Below are 19,270 nucleotides of genomic sequence, written 5' to 3' on the forward strand. Positions count from 1 at the left end.
TTAAAGTGCAAAATTGAATTTTTAAAGTCATTTTATTGAGTGAGGTAAGTCACGTATGATCAAAATCTAATCACGCAAATAACCTAAAAACTTTCGCTAAAGCGAGTGAGAAATGACGTCACGCGCGCAAATGCCGTTAGTGAGAGGAGGAACTCATTCAGAAATTTGACTTTTTCAGCTTTGCTGTGTGAACAAATGTAAAACGAAAAAAGAGCGTCAGACGACGAAACAAAAAACATAGCAGGACAAGTCCTGACGTACAATTCAAAGAATTTTCATTGACTAAACAGGAAAACTAGACCTAGAATGGTTTATGAGTGAATTCAGAAAACCATTTTTAAAAAAATGAGATAAAAAAAAATAAGAAAAAAACAGAAAATCAATATCAAAATGCCGCATGTGAACAGAAAAACCCCCAGCGAGAAATGAAAATTTAATTCAAATAAAAAACTAGGCCTAGAATGAGCTGTGAATGGATTGGGAAAACCATTTAGAAAAAAAATCCAATCCAAAAAATCGAAAAAACAGTAAAAATCAGAGTGAAATTGCCGCATGTGAACAAAAAAACCACTACCGAGAAACCGAATTTTTGTTCAAACACCGTTTTCTCACTCTACTTTAAAATTAGAGCAAAGAAATTCACGCCGCAAAACCGCTCGCTTTTTCGCTCCATTTCCTGTTTCGGCGTGACCATAATCACTACTCCAATTTGACTTCAAAAATCATGAAAATGTGTGAAGATCTTTAAAAAAAAAAAAAGACAGCGCCCCAATACAATTCAAATTCTTTGAATTGTAAAAAACCAAGAGCACCGCAATATAGCTTCGCTCAGCTTACAGCTTCGCAGCTATAAAAAAGTCAATTCCAAGAAGTCAGAGTGTGAGACGAAACAAAAATCTGTTAGACGAAATAAAAAAATTAGGAGCGCAATAATAGCCGCCTGGAATTGCTGACGCGGCTATTAAAAATTGTTCTAATTTTGTCCGAGTTTCATTGGATTCGATAAGCTGAACTCAACCTCTAAACTGGAAGATCATTTTAACTACTAATTTCCGTTAATCTTTCCCATAATAAGCGTTGATCTCTTAATTCACTGAGTCTAAATGCACAAAATCCTGATGCCCTGGCATTATTGGTTTATCTTGTTTAGACTGATTTCGCATCTTTGACCTTGAACATTGGCACTATATTGAGCTATTTTGTTGAATTGAATCTTATTTCCATTCAGTTTAATCAGTAATTGAAGTGTCCTGCGACTCACTTGAGATGACCTATCAATCACTCTGTCAAGCCGCATATGTTAATGTAGGGCGGGTTATCTTCAACGCATATATTTCCACGCTGCTCTATAAGCCCATAATTGTATCTTAGAACATAGCCGACAGATTGCCGGACATGAGACAACCTGGACAATAAACAAGTACTAATCAACAGATACATTTTGTAATTGAGTAGTTCTGACTTGTGAATGTTTTTTTTTACTACAGAACACATTTTGACTACAGAACAATATTTATTTTTAAAGAGGCATGACTTGATGAGGGTGTTGACCTGTGAATATGAAGTTGTTCCTCATGAGAAGGTAGAGAAGCATACAGCTGTGGTATCTAGTCGACTCTAGTCTTGCTGAGAAACAACGGATCAATTCAAAGCACATTCGACCACAGAGTGAAGGATCTCCTTTGAACAGCATCATTGGAAACTAAAACCAAAGTAAATTATCACAAACTGCAGAAGCTTCCTTTAACTCAGATGTTACATTATCCACATTAACAATTGTTAATAAATTAATTAACTGAATTCGATTACAGAAGTTTATCTTTTCCATTGTAAAAGAGCGTTATGCACACCCAGTTACAGAACACGTGACATTACATAGTAAATAATTAGGTAAAAATACGTGCGTATGGGGTGCGCAAATAATGGGGGGGGGGACAAACCGAAAAGATCTTATAAATTAATCTGTTTGCTGTTTAAGTTTCATTTTCATTCAGTTGAATTCAGTTAATGACTGATGATTTGATCAATTATTGGAAGGTTGCCTCCGCAAGTACATGTTGGGTCAGTACAGGGCAAAGGTCCAAAATAGTGCATATATGGAAAAAAAATCATCTACGGGCAATACTGATGGCATCAGTTACAGAACACCTATATTCACATATTAATACTTGTAAAATGCTACAATTTGATTGGAAAATTGCATACATTGATGCCAGATATATTCATAGTTTTTCCTCTGTTTTCCGGGTAATATAATAGCTAATAGTTCAATTTTAAAGTTTTATTTTCATCCAAAAACTCAATTTAATTCCACTCAGACCACTTATCAAATTGTCCACCTTTTAAAATAAATTGTAAACGCCTTAGTATAGTAAAAATCACTAAGGCTACGGTGCACAGCAGCCGTTGAAATTATTGAGGAATTACGCATTAATTTAATTTTTTCGTAAATTTAAAACTCTTGAAGACTGACCTTGGAGTTGAGGAGTCGCATAGATGCGAATGCCTGCTGGAGGAGAGTCTCCGAGTGGTTGGCTCTCAGGAACCCTAAGTAGATCTCGAACAGATTCAAAAGAGCAACACTTCCACTCTGAAGTGCCTCTTGCCGCTTTCTAAACAATTTATTTCAATTATAACGTAGAAGGGAAAGCAACCAACTGAAAGTCATTCTCCACGCCCTTCATTCATCAACCATTGATATCCTTTTTTCGCAAGTCATCGTTAATCAAATTGTACATTTACCCTAAATTCCCATTAGCGTGGTAACTATATCGGTCTTTGCAATTCAATTGTTTCTTTATTATTTAGGTAAAAGTTGGAAATATTTGCAAAACAAAACTTTTTTACTTCTATCCAATTTTCAGAACTCCCTTCAAAAATGTATACTTACTATCAATGAAATTTTGTTGCAGCAACGTAGTCACACAATAACACCATCGGCGAGTAAAAAAAATTAATCAACTTTTCAAAATTTCTGTCGCTTCTGTCTTTCAGATTCATTTCTTTTTAGTGAGAATTTTCATAACTCCTCTCAAAATACAATGGCAGTAAATTCAGAAACTTATTAACTTCTACCATAATTTTCTATTTTAGATTATTGATTGTATCACAATTGCTAAGAATCATCTTTCTTAGCCAACTGAAAAGAGTAAAAAGATTAATTTCGGTCCACAGCCTATAAATGAATGGTTCTACTTTGCTTCGACGTTATCATTTCCATTCCTTTCTTTCATTTTTACATACCTCAGAGCGGCCGAAAACCAACCACCAGGAAAGCGTTCAATTCTTTCTTAGTATCAATCAAAAGGCTGCTGAAACAAAGCACACAAAAAGAAAACATAGTTGGCAGAGGGCTCAAAAATAGCCACGACAGCTTTGACCTCCATTCTCAAAAGGAAGATAAAAAGACACTTGAAAAAAAAAGAAAATTCCCTTATTTTTATTATTTATTGATTGCTGAGATGTTATGATTTGATACAGCATCTGTATAATCTTTTCGATATCCTGGCAAAAAATTTTCCTTTTTGATCAATGTTCGTTTGGTAAATTATTTTAAGTGAAATCACAAAAGAAGCATTCATTTTTAACGCTTGCTCACTTCTATAGACAACATACAAAACAACTTGTTGCTTGCATTATATTCGAAATTTATGAAAATTATGAAATTTATACAAAAGTTGTAAATTATTTTCTTTTGTTATGCCTTTTAAATTTATGCTTCATCTCAGAAAAAGATCGCTCAACTTAATTTTAAGTAAACGTAACACTAAAATCTACCAATAATACCAGTTGAGGTCAAATTATTTTCGAGATTTTTCACATAACGTAAAAAAAATTGGTGACCGGCTCTTAACTGATCAGTGATCAGGCAACAACTGTCCACTGACCATCAGAAATTACCGTTTAAGAAAACAACTGACTGGTTTGATCGCTCTAATGTTAGTTCGTTATACATTACGACAGGAGTTTTATCTGCTTTACTTGTTATGCATTTCAACAACTTAATGAACTGAGTCCTGTGTCTGCAGTGGAACAATTTTTTGTTAACAAAAAGCGAGAAAATCAATTCAATAACTTTCCCAGTGAAGTCCTAAAATGAAGTCTGACTCGGCCATTAGCCAAATTTAGTAAAATCAGAGAAAAATTTCAAGGACTAATGCGGCGGAAACTTTGGTTATAGATATTGTGTTGCGAACACACCTTACCAATCCATTGCAAAATCCACAATGGATCCTTGAATAGGTCACTTTGCGGCAGCATTGACTTACAGCAGACCGTTATCTATGTACTTTTGGGTTTCAGGTAGCATCCATTCGCGGTATCAGCCGACAGCGATGGACGGAGTTCCGAGAGCTACAACGTCACCAGCCATCTTCGAGCTTTTTGTGACGGGAGAACCCCACATCAAATGATGTGGTACATCAATTTACCCGCAAAGTTTTGAGGGCTAATAATCCCAGTACTTGTGGGTACAATGCACTGTACAACACGACGCTGCTAATGAGCACCGGAAGCTGTGAAAGCAATCCTCGGGAACATCTACATGTACGATTATCTAGATTCAGTGGAGTCTACAGAGAGACTTGAATAGGTCGTAAGAATTGATTCATCTCCATCGAACTGGGCTAAGCGTACCAAGTTTTAAGAAATGTGCCAGATCTGGCCTACCAAATTAATGGTTCTCCTCAATCCACTGGTTCGAAAGTCAATGCTTCGTCTAATAGGAATCCTGGCATGTATTTGGGCTTAGTTGGGATCACAAAAACGACACTGAGTTGGGGTGGGTTCGGGTACCAGCACTGTCACAAAAAGTCTAACACAACGCTTGGTTCTAAGTGCAACGTCTACGGTCTACGTGCCAATTGGTCTTGTCGCACAATGTACTGTAGGAAATCTTTTAATTTTGAAAAAAAAAATTGACTTATCAACGACCAAATTCAGATGACGAGTTACAGACACATTTGGAACGTTCCTTGGTGTGTTGAACTGTTAAAGTTGACAAGATCACTTACAAAAAGAAGCCACTTTTCAGGACTGTTCACAAACATTCTACACAAATTTTTGGCGATTTCTCTCAAGACGTGTTTATTGATTTCGAAATTCTTAGGATTCAGATAACTTCCAGTTCTGGCGACATTAAACAGAGCTGGCATTCATCCTGTTCTTCCTGGGCATGGCCCGTGTTGAAACTATGAAGGTAACGACTGTTCCAAAGTTGGAACTGCCAGCTGCTCTCCTCGCACATAAATAGGGAAATTTGTCGAGCACAGACTGTGGGCGTGAACAAATTTCTAGGTTCTAATAGAAACTAAAAAGCTGCAAAAGAGGGCCCGATTTCCATGTACTTCTTAAAATTGCCCAACTACCTCAAACCGTCCACGCACATCACCGAGCATCGTTGTTTCAATTTTGCTTAAAAGGTCATGTTTATGTATTCAGACCTATGCTGAGCTTTACCTACTTTTGAGCCCTACAATTTAAGTGGTGGCGCTTTGCGGAAAAAGTTTTTGCAGTCATCGATAATTGCCGTATATATCAGTTATTGAACCAATTACAACCCAACAACCGAATAAGTAAATTTACCTCCCATCATATCGGCCTTTAATCTTCGCATATTCAAAGTGCTTCATTTTCTGTTAACACTTCATGTTCCATGTAAGAATCATATTTCAAAGAGTTTTATAGCAAAAATTTAAAACTTCTCTATCACTAAAAAAGCAGCCGACAAATGGAGCACTGAAAACCAAATATTGTTTGTACTGGAAAAAGTTTGCTTTAAAAATATTTAAAGCCGTTTGAGTAAACAAAAGGAAGAACTTTAAGCAACTCAAACGTCTACTGGGTCAAGAAAAAACTTTTTATCAAGACAATAATTGAGCAACTAAATTTTGACCAACTAAATATGCTATCGTAACAGCTCAACATGATGAACTTCAATAACCTGAAGTGATTGGCGAGAGCATCGACGGTATCCAAAACAACCAATCCAGTCTCAGTGGCCAGATTTGCCTCTTTCAGGGATGAGAGGACACTACCAGATGCTTCGATTGAACTGGCTCCACCTCCTACGGCCATTACACTCCACTGGCCACCCGACGAATTGATTACATCCGATACTAAAAAAAGTAATTTCATTAAATTTCCCAATCGTAAACACAAGCCGACTAACGTCGGACGAATCGCTCTCAAACGACAGGCGGGGGTAATTTAGAGGGGATGTAGCTTTGAACTTCGTATGAGAGCAATTACTCACTCAAAAATGAAGCACTTAAGCGTGAAAAGGTCACTCAAGAAGTCAAAGAATGTTCTAGAACACAAGCGCAAAAACGGTCAAGCAAAAATTCTGCATAAAGACAAGTTCACAAATTGCCTCAAACTTCGTTTGAGATCAATTTAAAAAATCAAAGCAACCTTAAATTGGAAGACAATAAACTTTATGCTTAAACATCATGTCATCCAAACAGCAACTTTTCCAGTGTTTGGGATAGAACGCACACTTTCAGTTCAAGCTGCCAAAATTTGTACTTTTTGAAACAAAAATCGATCAAGAGAAAAATTACATTTTTGCGAAATTTTAATAATCCGACCCAACGCTTAATTTGGCCACGATGGAATTGCAATTTGATTTCTGTACAAGACAACACCAACTTCGTTCAACTGTTACCTGAAATCCATTGCAAAGTTCGTTGTTTTGCAAAGATGTTTACCTCAACATCTGGTTCAAAAGTTTGCGGTAATCGCTTGTCAACTTCACCGTTTGTCAATTGCAGTTCATAAGACTCTTTGAGTCCATTCTTATTGATCAATTAGTTCCAAAATTAGTCTGACAAATATTTTCAGATCCGGTAAAGTTCAATTTCATTCACACAAATGACTAGTCGAACTGAAGTCTTCAATTTGACAAACTATCAACATTTACTCACCAAATATGTTCACATCCTGACATTTTCAGGCACTAAATTTTCTAAGACAAGATTAGTTTTTCTTAATTAATACCCGCTTTGCACAGGAAAACGCCGTTTTTATCACTAACATATCATTCATTTCCTCTAGCTATCAACATCAAATTTCAGTTGTTAATTTTTCTGAGTATTATTTGACTCATAACTAAACTGTCCGGTAGCTAAAATAAATTCGAACGCCTATAATTTAGTTGAACTAAATTTCGCAAGCGAGCCATTTGGAATTTCTTTATCGCGTAAACATTGAACTCAAAAATTGTTAAGAAGTGAACTAGCTAATTGAAATCACGTATCTAGTAGACTGGTCAATTAGTGACAATCATATCACATTCAAACAATATAACCTGTAATAACTAGACCAATTACGTGTCATAGAAATCAGCATTTATAGCTCAAAGATTTACGAACGGCCAAATTGTTATCTTAGTTTGAGCGACAAACACCTAACCTGTCATCAATTGCAACACCAGAAATTCAACATTCGAACCCTATCCAAAAACTAACAATCGATAACCAGTCGACCTCGAGCCACAATTTCATCTACATACATCAACTTAACTGTCAATTGAGTGACAATATTGACACAGAGAGACGATGCTCGCTATAGACTCCACCACACTCTCTCCCTTCATAGACGACGACTTTTATGGGAACGGAGCAAATGTAGATGGATACCCAAGCGCGTCTCCTCAAACGTCAGACAACATGGATCCCGAGAATCACAAACTAGAAGCAGGTATTACCAGAAAAGGCTCAAGCGCAATGCCCTAGCATAAAACCGACTATCATAAGACAATCTCTGAATGCACAAATTGAGATCAAAACAGCATTTTTCACGTTATTCTCGCGAACAGTATTCGGAAAACAGATTTTCAGCCTTAAAGGTGTCGACCGAAATGACTGAGAAGAACTAGCTAGAAACAAAAACTGATCAACCGCACAGAAAAAAAATAATTGCGTGCTTAATGGGGAACAATTTTTAGGGGAAAAAATCACGCAGAGAATTAAGGCATTTTTGAAATTATTTTTGATATGATAACCATCATCTACTTAAATCTTATAAAACTTTAAAATAAATTAAGAATCAACAATTAAGAGAACATCAAAATTTCGAGTTAAAAAATTCCATAATACTTAAAGCGCATCAGCAGCACAGCTTAATACTTGACGCACAAAACTCTTCACTGAACATTACCAGGGCAATGTCCGAAAATGCAAATTTCAATAAATTTTGCGTTTTATGGGAAAAAAATACCATTTTGAGCATGTACTTAGCCTACATCTTTATTGTATTGTCCGAATTTCAGTAGTAATTACTAAAGACCAAAATCAAAGATTTAATTATTCTTGTAAACAGTGCTCTGGGTAATTTCAAAATCACTAATTGTCTTCTTAATGCACAATTAGAACTGAGAGGAATATTTCTGAAAGTATAATAACCAATTAGGCTTTCTTTCATTTCGGTAAGTCTATACTGTAAACTTGTGAAAGGGTATTCTTAAGCATAATTAAACTAAATTAGCCCGGTGTTAATCGTTTCCACACACACACACGCTTGCACCTCTTAAAACATTGGTCGTGAAAAAGCCTGACAAAATCGAGAAACTATACTCAATTTTTCTGACATTGGCAAAGTGGTGAAACAAATTCCGAGATACTTAGCGCCAGGGATAACACATTGGAGTGTTTTGCCAACGCTCTTTTGTTTCAGACTGCTCATATATATATATGGAAAAACTTCGATGGAAAAATGCTACACTACGTTGAGTTAAGATCACTATTCAGTTAACACAAACTGAATAGTGATCTTAAGTCAACGTGGCTGTCAAATTGCCGGCCAATAGCCGCTATGGGCGCACTTGACGAATATCGGGATTGAAAAAGCAAAACAGAAAGATAAATTGACAGAATTTGTGTCAAAAAGTAATCTAATTTGGTGTTCTCAATCTTTCGAATTGAAAACAGGAGAGCGCCTAAACAATAACCGTTGAGAGGCTGACGGCGGCTATTAATAAACATAGCCGGAAGATTGCCGGAAAATAGCCGCCGTTGACGCTCTAGATGCACATCGGGATTGAAACAGAAGAAAAAAGAAGAGATAGAAATTGAGAAACTTTTTTTCCTAGGTTTCAAAAATTGTTCTAATTCAGTGTGCAGTTTCAGTTAGACTCTAAACCTAAGCTTACTTCCGTTTCTGAACTGAAGGGTAAAAAGTTTAATACTAATATCAGGCAGCAATCGCTCTAATGAACTTTGATAACCTAATTCAAAAAGACTATGACCAGGCTTAATCGGTATATCCCGTTTCTTTTGATTTTGCTCCTTTAACATTTACCATATTCACTAAATTACGTAATTCAATGCTTGAAAGAATTTTAAACCCATTCAGTTGAAACAGTGAGTGAGGTAACATTTACCATATTCACTAAATTACGTAATTCAATGCTTGAAAGAATTTTAAACCCATTCAGTTGAAACAGTGAGTGAGGTAACTCAGAAGTCAAACCTGAAAATCGTGACTAATGCAAAAAGAAAAACGTGATCAAAAGGTAAAGCGAATTAAAAGAAGGAGAGCGAATAAAAATAATAGCCGTGTGACAGGCTGACGGCGGCTATTAAGGAGAACTGACAATTACTAACATAGCCGGCAGACTGTCGGAAATTAAGCACCGTTGACGCGCTTGATGCACATCGTGATTGAAACAAAAAAAAAAGAAAAAACACAGCTGGCCGATTGCGAGAACATAGCCGCAAAAGCTTCGTAGATCTGCAGTCTCATAAAAACAGTAAAAAAACCAAAAAAATCGTCTTTTCATTGAAGGCTGATATGCTTAATTTTAAATAAAACTCTGTATAAGTTTTTGCTGCCACTATTAGCTGCTCTCAAATAACCTTAATTAAGAGTGACACACACCCATTTGACCTTATCTCTTTGAATTAAAGTAAATAAAAGTCAATTTCAAAGTGAGGAAGTCATTTTTGAGAGTGAGGTAAACCACTAAAGAGAAATGGAAATTTGGTTTTAAAAAATAGGTCTAGAATGAACTGAACTGATTGGGAAAACCATTTCGAAAAAATTCCGATCCAAAAAATCGAAAAAACAGTAAAAATCAGAGTGAAATTGCCCCATGTTAACAAAAAACCACTACCGAGAAAGCGAAATTTTCACCAACACCGTATTTTCACTCTACTTTAAAATTAGATCAAAAAAACTTCACGTCGCAAAACCACTCGCTTTTTTGCTTCACTTCCTGTTTCGGCGTGACCCAAATCACTACTCCAATTTGACTTCCAAAATTATGAAAATGTGTGAACAGATCTAAAAGAAAAAAAAGACAGCGCCCCAATACAATTCAAATACCTTGAATGGTAAAAACCAAGAGAAGGCCAATAATAGCCCCAGCTATCGTGCGGCTATTAAAAGGAAGAGACAAATTGACTGAACTTTTTGTTTTTTTTTTCAGTGTCAAAAAGCGTTCTATTTTGGTGTGCAGTTTCAGTGAGATTCTAAAACTATACTTAATTTACGCCGCCGTTGGTTAACATAACTCCATTGGGATTGAAAAAAAAAGAAAATATCAAAAAAATTGTTTTTGTATAAAAACATTTTTAAGTGCGATTTATTTTGATGTCATTTCGTAATTGAACATGTTCCTATCTCTCAGTGAGAGGCTACAGGGTCTAGTATCAATACCAATAAGCATTATAGATAGTAACTAAAACTTATGAGAACAAAGTTCAAGTACCGGGCATCTAAAAATGGGTTTTATGGGTTTATCCCGTTTCTATTTCTGACTTCGATTTTTTTCTAATACTGACTCTCTTCATTTTAAATTGCTTTGCTGAGCAGCTGCTGTTTAAAAGGACTTTGAGCAGAATGACAGAAGAGTGAAACTAGCCTAGAGAAGTCAAAGATTTCACGCAAAATGTCGAAAAAGCGGCAAAATGGGTAAAGCGAAAAAAATTTCGACGAAGTAAAAAAAAGGAGCGTTATAATAGCCGGCTGAGATGAGGGCGGCTATTAATAACAATTTGCATTGTTACTCAATTTTCTGTTCTGCTGAGATCAATACCATTGCTGATGGGGCCGAACCATGATGAAATGCTCTCAAACGACCGGCGAGCGTTTGGCTTCGGTGGTAGTCAGCTGGGCAGGAGGGGGGTTGATTGATAGTGAGTCAAACTTTTAAGATTAAGCATAACACACTATAAAACTCTCCTGAAAACAATTTCGGTGAATCGCATATTTAAGGATCAGTAAGGCGTGAGGGTCTGAGAGAGTTGCTCAGTGACTTCATGCCCTCCGCGCTTTCACTGTTTATCCCGTTTTCCAATTTAAACGGGTCAGACGAAAAATGTGTCAATTGAAAAATCGAAAGCATCAAAAGGACCACATGACCAATATATTCTAAACCGCAAAAGTAAGTGAGCATCCCTTATTTTCACGAAGTAGAAAACCAAATTTTGAGGCAACTTTACTCAAACAATTTTTACACCATTGATCCGCTACACTTGCCCTCTTGCCTACCTATGAAAATCAGATAAAACATCAAAAAGAAATCCCAATGTAAATTTTGATGAACTTCATCCAAATTTCACAGTAAAAAGAAAGTTGTCACAAGATCGCAATTCATTGACATCTTTTTTTTTCTCTCTCTCTCTCTCTCTGATGTTTAACACAAGTGCAAACTTAGCCAGAGATGAACAAACCTGAAAGCAAATCACATCTTGCTAGAACTTTTTTTACTGTGAAATTTGGATGAAGTTCACCAACTTTACATTGGGATTTCTGGTAAGTGAACGCTGCGTTTCATTTGAATTTCATAGGTAAGCGAGAGGACTTGTGCAGGGGATCATTGGTATAGAAATTGCTTTCAAAATTGTATTTTGTAGAGTAATATTGCCTCAAACATTGAATTTCTACTTCGTAAAAGTAGGGGTGCTAACTTACTTTTGCCGCTCAGTATAAATGCTACAGACTTCGTTTGAGAGCAATTAAACATACCCGGCAGACTGCCGGAAAATAGCCGCCGTTGATTCCAATAAGCATGATTGGGATTGAAATAACAGAAGATATTGAAAAAAAAAAGATTTTTGTACAAAAACATTTTTTTAAGTCCGATTTATTTTGATGGCATTTCGTAGTTGAACATACTTCTGTTTCTTAGAGAGAGGCTACAGGGGGCTACTATCAATAACAATAAGCATTAGAGAGAGGTAACTAATACTTATAGGACCGACGTTCAAATAGCGGGCATCTAAAATTGGGCTTTATGGGTTTATCCCGTTTCTATTTCTGACTTCAATTTTTTACACTGACTCTGTTCATTTTGAATTGCTTTGCTGAGCAACTGATGTTCAAGATCACTTTTAGCAGAATGAGAGAAGAGAGAAACTAGCCTAGAGAAGTCAAAAAGATTTCACGCAAAATGTTGAAAAGGCGGCAAAATGAGGTAAAGTGAAACATTTTTTTATTCGACGAAGTAAAAAAACATAGCAGGACAAGTCCTGACGTACAATTCAAAGAATTTTCATTGACTAAACAGAAAAACTGACCTAAAATGGACTATGAGTGAATTGAAAAAACCACTTTAAAAAAAAATCAGATAAAAAAAAAGAAAAAAAAAAAACAAAAAATCAATGTTAAAATACCGCATGTGAACAAAAAAACCACTAGCGAGAAATGAAAATTTAATTCAAACAAAAAACTAAGCTTAGAATGAGCTGTGAGTGGATTGGGAAAACCATTTAGAAAAAAATCCGATCCAAAAAATCGAAAAAACAGTAAAGATCAGAGTGAAATTGCCGCATGTGAACAAAAAACCACTATCGAGAAACCGAATTTTTGTTCAAATACCATTTTCGCACTCTACTTTAAAATGAGAGCGAAAAAATTTCACGCCGCAAAACCACTCGCTTTTTCGCTCCATTTCCTGTTTCGGCGTGACCAAAATCACTACTCCAATTTGACTTCAAAAATCATGAAAATGTGTGAACAGATCTTAAAAAAAAAGACAGCGCCCCAATACAATTCAAATTCTTTGAATTGTAAAAAAAAAATAGAAGCGCTATAATAGCCGGCTGAGAAGATGAGGGCGGCTATTAATAAACTGCTGCTCAATTTGTTTAGTAATTGCTCTTCCTTTGACTCCAAAAAATTGTCTTTGGTACCACTTAATTCGTTTACATTTTTCATTCAGGTTTGACACTGTTGATCTGGATTCTCAGTTTTGGCGCTTCTTGCGGCCTCCTTTTCTCAGTGGTGCAATTCTGCCGTAAGATCATAGTTCGCAATCTGAGGATCTATTTGCAAAGAAACAACAATATACCACCCCCCACAATCGTTGACACTCGTCAGCACAATGGGCACCCACTTACTGTACCCACGGCCATATACGACCCATCAATTGACCCCCACACGGCACAGACAATTGCAAACCCACAGGTTATACTTTAAATGCCAGCGTTTGGGGCTTAGTAGGAATCAGAAAGTTTCAGAAAAATTAGCATCCAAGAGAAGTGATCACATTTAAATTGAACCCAATACCTGGCGTGCCATAAAACAAACCTCCTCCTTCCCTAGCCCCTCCAAAAATGTATAATCAGTAATGATCTGCAAAGACCTAGACCATTATCTACGACAAATAATCAAAAATATGAATAGGTTTTTCAAACCATTGACTGCTTCAAAGTATGAGAGATGATATCAAGCATAATAATGGTATCAAGAACCTTATCTTTCTCGACAGTCTCATCACCAGGTCACAGTTACATTCAAACTTAAAAAGTAAAGCAAAAAACAAATTTGAGTGAAGCTTTCAAAACACAAGTTTACTTAAACCACTATCAATGTGTAAACCACTATCAAAATTTTAGACCTTCATCTAGCCAGATACGAGAACCACCAATGTTCCCTGCACGTGTATCTACTTAACCCATCAATAAAATACAACACGAAGCCGCTTTATTCGTCATTGACATCCCTCACATTTATACAGTCAGAACCTTTTCCTCTCCTATTAAAACTGACCAGTTCCATCTTCGAGATTACTGCCCGTCGATGTGCATGTTAGGGCAATTGTCTTCGGGCGAACGTGGGATCCACAACCTGACGACGCTGTTATGGGAAACTGGGAGCCGCCAAGGGCACGTTCATTCACACCTTCCCCAAAATTTGCATTAACTGATTTTTCCCTGCAAGATGCGGACATGTTGGCACCAACAGGTGCGTTGGGGTGTGATGCCTCTTTGACTGATGATAGTTTTCCATTTGAATTGATCATAAACTGAGCCGCGTCTTCTAGCCATGGACTTTTGTTGCAGTTGAAAGACCTAGAAAAAGCATCAGTGTAAAACATACTCAAAAAGCATCGAATATGACAACTCAATATCATAACTTAAGTATTGATAGTTGATCAGTTAAGCACCATTGACCTGATTAGTTAATAAACTAGTTAAAATGCTGATATTAATTGATGTCATTGATGTTCAGTTTATAAAGATGGATGCAATTTAATGATTGTTTTAAAACTGGACTTTCACCTTTTCTTTTGACAGAGCTCAAGGTCAAAAACACCTTTCCATTGGTTCTTAAAATTAGTCCACTAAATTGATGCTGGTACAGCAAACCGAACGGCAGTAAATCAAATGAACCAGAAAACTGAAAATGAAATTGAGTTCTACCAAGCAAAGTTGGCTCAGTTTCACTGTTTTTAGCCAATCAAAACCAAGTCTTGTGTCATCTGTCCATATTAGTAGACCAATTTTTCTAGTTGGCATTTTATAATACAAAGTTTACTGCTCCCAGTTTCCTAAGACGCTGAGCAACAAAAACGAAGTTGGCAAGATTTGAAGTTGAAACGAAATTGCATTTTTGGTATCATTAATCAACAAGATTGATTTCGATGTCTAAAAATTGTATTATTCTGTCTATATTGTTCTTTAATTCTCAATTAAACATATTTTTCTTTCATTTCTCAATTATTGAAAAGCTGTACAGCTGATAAATAATGATACAGTTATTATTTAACCGACTAGAGCTCGATCTAATTTAATGCCATTCGATCGTTCCCCAGGAACAAGTTAAGCCTGAGAATTGAGAATGCGATTAAAAGCAAGTATGACGTCACAACTAGTGATATAGATTAAAAGAGAAGAGGTGAAATGGTGGCTTACAAGTGACGGGAGAGACGCTTCAACCACTTTCTGAAGGAATTTTAATCAAACCACAATAAATCATTCACACTATGACAAATTTAAGAACTGATGTTCTTAAATTTCCACCTGAGCGAATAAATAACTAGGGCTTTTTGCATCAATAAATAATTGAATAGTCTTTATACTGAAGTGGGCCTTGTTTGTACCCTTTTTTTCATTAAAATTTATCTAATTTATCTAATACTGAATGTTAATTGAACCATTTACGAGAAGAATTAAAATCGGGATGAAATGATAGAGTGGTCAATTTATCGGCGTGAAAAGACAGAGGTGGAAAGGGCGGATATCTCTTAAAGGTTTGGTTATTTTTCTAAGATGTCAATTTTCATCGATCCATTAAAACCTCAACACGGTATCATCAAAAGCTCGTCGAGTGAAAAAAAACTTAAATTGAGGTTTTTCTTTATTCGAATTTCAGGGAGTTATTGAAGTTAAATAATCGAGTCAGTTTGAAGTCAATCCTGATTGAATTGAAACTGCAAACAATCTGTACAAATTAGCCTACTTTAGCTTCAATTTCACATTTTGCACAAATATACCCTAAAATCCACTGACAACATGAATTGAAGTTACGGAATTGAAAAATGTTTGTTAAAATTGATGCCAGATTACCGCACAATAGCTGCGAAAAAGGCTGTTGAGAACGACAGATGAAAAATTAAATGCTTTCTAGCTCGGAGCGTGGCATCATCAAATGATCGTAACAAAAATAGAAAAACCTAACAGGGCAAGACCCGATGAGCTACGATTCAAAAATTTTCCAACTAAGAAAAAGTAGAGAGGGAAGACTCCGAAAAGGAAACAAAGTTTCGTACTACCTCTAACTCAAAACCAAACCCTGGAGAATAAACACCCAAAAAATAAATAAAAACTTATAAGCAGTACTCCATAAACATTTAAAATTAGATCTCAGGTCGTTAAAATTCAGTGAGCCTAAAGTGTGTAAACATGAGCGGATAATTTAGTGCCGGCTAGGCGGGGTATGGTAAAGTGGAGGGGTACGGGAGGTATGTATGGGGGATATGTGGTGGTTCATGCGAGTTGCAGGTGGTGGGATGGTGAGAAAATGTTCAACCTGGCCTTCTGACTTTATAAACTACGCATCTCGTATCCTCGTTAAACTTAAGAGTGTAATGGTTGTAATATTCTACTCTGAGTGCAGTAAGTCACTGTGACTTTAGCTTTTAAGTCAAACGCCCGAACAAACCTGTAAGAAAAACAAAAATTAACCATTCGGATTACGGAAATGGCATGAAGAGTCGTGAAATGTTATATTCCAATGTTAACTTGGTCTCAATAAGAAGTATCAGAGAAAAAACACGATTTGCCTGTTTAAAAATGTTTATAAAGATAAATATTTTTATATATAGGTCAGGCTCGGTGGTTGGGAGGGGGCGTACGGGAATAGTGGGCCATGGGTGTAGGGGCCGGGGCCTAGGCAGGCGAGGGGGTAGGTGCTGGCGGACAAGTTGGGGGTGGAGTAGCTATGTAGAAGAGGGGTGTCAAATTTGCAAATTGGGGAAGAATGTTATGATAAGAAAGTTCCTCGACATGACATGGAATATAACATCAATTCTTAATTACTATAACAACAGAAACAAAACCGATGCTAAGGTTCGATGCTTGAAAACGTCAATTTTCTAAAACAGAAGTCAATGTTCAAAAAGAAAGATGTCAAAGTTCAGGACATCAGCAAACTTGCTTCAGCTAAAAAAAACAGCAGAATATCAATACTCCACTTCGAGTCTAAAAAAGACAGATAAAAAATCAAACTTAAGTTTCGGTTGGTAAAAAAATCGATAGAAATCCAATACTCATCTTCGTTTCGTAAAAACAATGGTGGGTCCAATAGTAGCCTACCTACAGCTTCGCAACTATTAATTAAAGAGTTTATCTTTGCTATTTTGCCTGTCCTTCAATTGAAACAGTGGCTGAACACCTGGAGAAACCATGAATGTGAAAGGTGAGTGCTTTGTTTTTTTTTATACGTTGAGCGAAACTACAAAAATTTATATTAATTTGACAAATTATCATTAACTGTGTCAAATTGAAAAACGTTAAAGAGAGGAAATATTTCTGAATTGAGTTCTAATTGTCCCCAAGTTTGATTCACCGAAAAAATTCAGAAATTCAGAAAAAATAATGCTTTTAATATTTTAAGGGCCGATTTCTCTGATATTTAGGACTTATGTATTGATTGTTTTGAAAATTATGCACAAAATAAAACTCGTTACAGCAGCTCCGGGTCCAGCATAGGGATTTCTAAGGGGACGTATCCTTAAAAAGTATTTTTTTGTCGATCACTTCAATCAGCTACAACTAGAACCGATTGAGCGTTTATTATGGACTCCTCCATTTTTTAGTCCTTTAGAATAATCACAAAGTACATTTTTATCCATTTTGATTTATTCATTGCGATTTTTCAAAACCTGACTTAGAAATAATTGAAGAGTCCCTACAAATTGTGCCAGAATGAATCACAAACAAAATCTGTTGCCTTTGTATACTTGGTACTTCAAAACATAAAACCGTCTTGCACATTGCCACCCTTCCATTTTGAAGCAATTTATCATGAAATATGCACAGCTAAAGAAAGCGATCGCTTTATGTTCATGATATTCAAAAATTAAACATAGCTGGCAGATTGCCAGAAAATAGCCGCAATAGATTCAAAGATCGGCAGTCTAAAAAAACAGTAAAAAGACAGACCAAAAAAATTCGTCTTTTCATTGAAGGCTGATCTGTTATATTTTGATTAAAAATCTGTATAAGTTATTGCTGCCTCTATTAGCTGATCTCAAATAACCTTAATTTAGAGTGACACACGCCCATTTGACCTTATCTCTTTGAATTAATTAAAATAAAAGTCAATTTCAAATTGAAGTCATTTTTGAGAGTGATGTAAGTCAAGTGTGACCAAAAATTTAATCACGCGCATGAACAAAAAAACTCGCTCCACTAAGAGCGAAAAATGACGTCACACAAGCAATTCAGTTGAAATTGCATAAACGAAAGAACCAAAAGTGGCTGTGACGTCATATGGTAGTCACAAAAATCATGACGAAATAAAAAAAAAACCAAGAGAAGGCCAATAATAGCCCCAGCTATCGCTGTGCGGCTGTTAAAAATGACCTTTTTGCAGAAAATACGCTTTGGACATCTTGAATTTTCAACTTAAAATTTTCGCTTTTTTGTTCTGAGAAAGACAAAGCATCCAGACAAACATTTTACTATTAGCAGTTCACTGAGCCAATAGAGTAACATGAGCGGGGGGGGGGTTGCTGCAACAGTGGGGGGGTTGCTGCAACAGTGGGGGGGGGGGGCAACGGTGGCAGGCGGATCTTTGGCTGCACGGGGCCCTTACGGCCTGATGGATGTGCAAGGATGGGGATTGGGGATTTGGTGAGTGGCTGATGTGGCGGGCGGGGTGGGTGTGGTGGTGTGGGATCAATTTCTAAGAACCACCCTTCACACCATAATTCTCCAAAACAATTTCTGTGAATCGCATACTTGGACACTAGTGAGCTGAGAGGCTCTAAGAGAAATGTGCACTATCTCTTTATCCCGTTTCCTTGGACGAAAAGTCAAATGTGGCAGACGAAAAATCGGTCAAGCGAAAAATCGAATAAAAAGACACAGGATTAATATAATTGCTATAAAATTCGTTTGAGAGCAATTAACAATGGTTTCCTAAGAAGTGATAACTAAATCAGTTATCATAAAACATTTCTAAAATAATTCAGCGTAAATGAGGGTAGCACATGATTACATCACGCCACGTAACAGCAGCAGAAGTGCAGCATCAACAAAAGAGTAAAGGGAAGAGAGAGAGAGAGAGATAAAACGACGTGAAAGAGAACGAGAAGGAAACAAACCCCAACCGACGGAGAGAGAGAGCTAGGATTTTTTTTCCATGATGAAATTCGACTCTGCAACTTTTGAAGCAATTTACGCTTCCATTTAGAATATTTTTTTCTAGTCTTGTTAGTAATTAAAACATAGAAAAAAACTGATAAGTGCAGAATTTAAACGAAAAGTTTCCAGATTTCGCACTGAAAAAATTTTCAAAACCATTTTTTGTCTCTGTGGTT

General features: G+C 36.4%; 2 protein-coding genes across 6 annotated transcripts in view; one reads left to right on the plus strand and one right to left on the minus strand.

The window, feature by feature from the left end:
• The window catches only part of LOC142337411 (dedicator of cytokinesis protein 11-like), a 320,003-nt gene that overhangs the window by 68,773 nt on the left and 231,960 nt on the right, over positions 1-19,270 (minus strand). For 3 of the 4 annotated variants that reach the window (XM_075386591.1, XM_075386590.1, XM_075386593.1), the window contains 5 exons: positions 15,138-15,167; positions 13,993-14,294; positions 5,942-6,116; positions 2,474-2,612; positions 1,552-1,702 (listed from right to left, as the gene is read on the minus strand). In XM_075386591.1, the coding sequence (XP_075242706.1) occupies positions 1,552-1,702; positions 2,474-2,612; positions 5,942-6,116; positions 13,993-14,294; positions 15,138-15,167 (797 nt within the window). The remainder of the gene's footprint in view (positions 1-1,551; positions 1,703-2,473; positions 2,613-5,941; positions 6,117-13,992; positions 14,295-15,137; positions 15,168-19,270) is intronic. The other variant, XM_075386592.1, reaches the window with a different exon arrangement.
• Positions 6,871-14,035, plus strand: LOC142337412 (uncharacterized). 2 transcript variants are annotated; one of them, XM_075386594.1, is made up of 3 exons: positions 6,902-7,698; positions 13,163-13,407; positions 13,839-13,999. In XM_075386594.1, exons 1-3 carry the CDS (start codon positions 7,557-7,559, stop codon positions 13,848-13,850), a joined length of 399 nt encoding a protein of 132 aa, XP_075242709.1. In that variant the 5' UTR covers positions 6,902-7,556; the 3' UTR covers positions 13,851-13,999. The 2 variants fall into 2 exon arrangements, with proteins under 2 accessions (XP_075242710.1, XP_075242709.1); XM_075386595.1 differs by lacking the exon at positions 13,163-13,407 and having other exon boundaries at positions 6,871-7,698; positions 13,839-14,035.

This window comes from Convolutriloba macropyga, chromosome 4 (genome assembly GCF_964194025.1).
Source record: "Convolutriloba macropyga chromosome 4, txConMacr16.3, whole genome shotgun sequence".
NCBI lineage: Eukaryota > Metazoa > Xenacoelomorpha > Acoela > Convolutidae > Convolutriloba > Convolutriloba macropyga.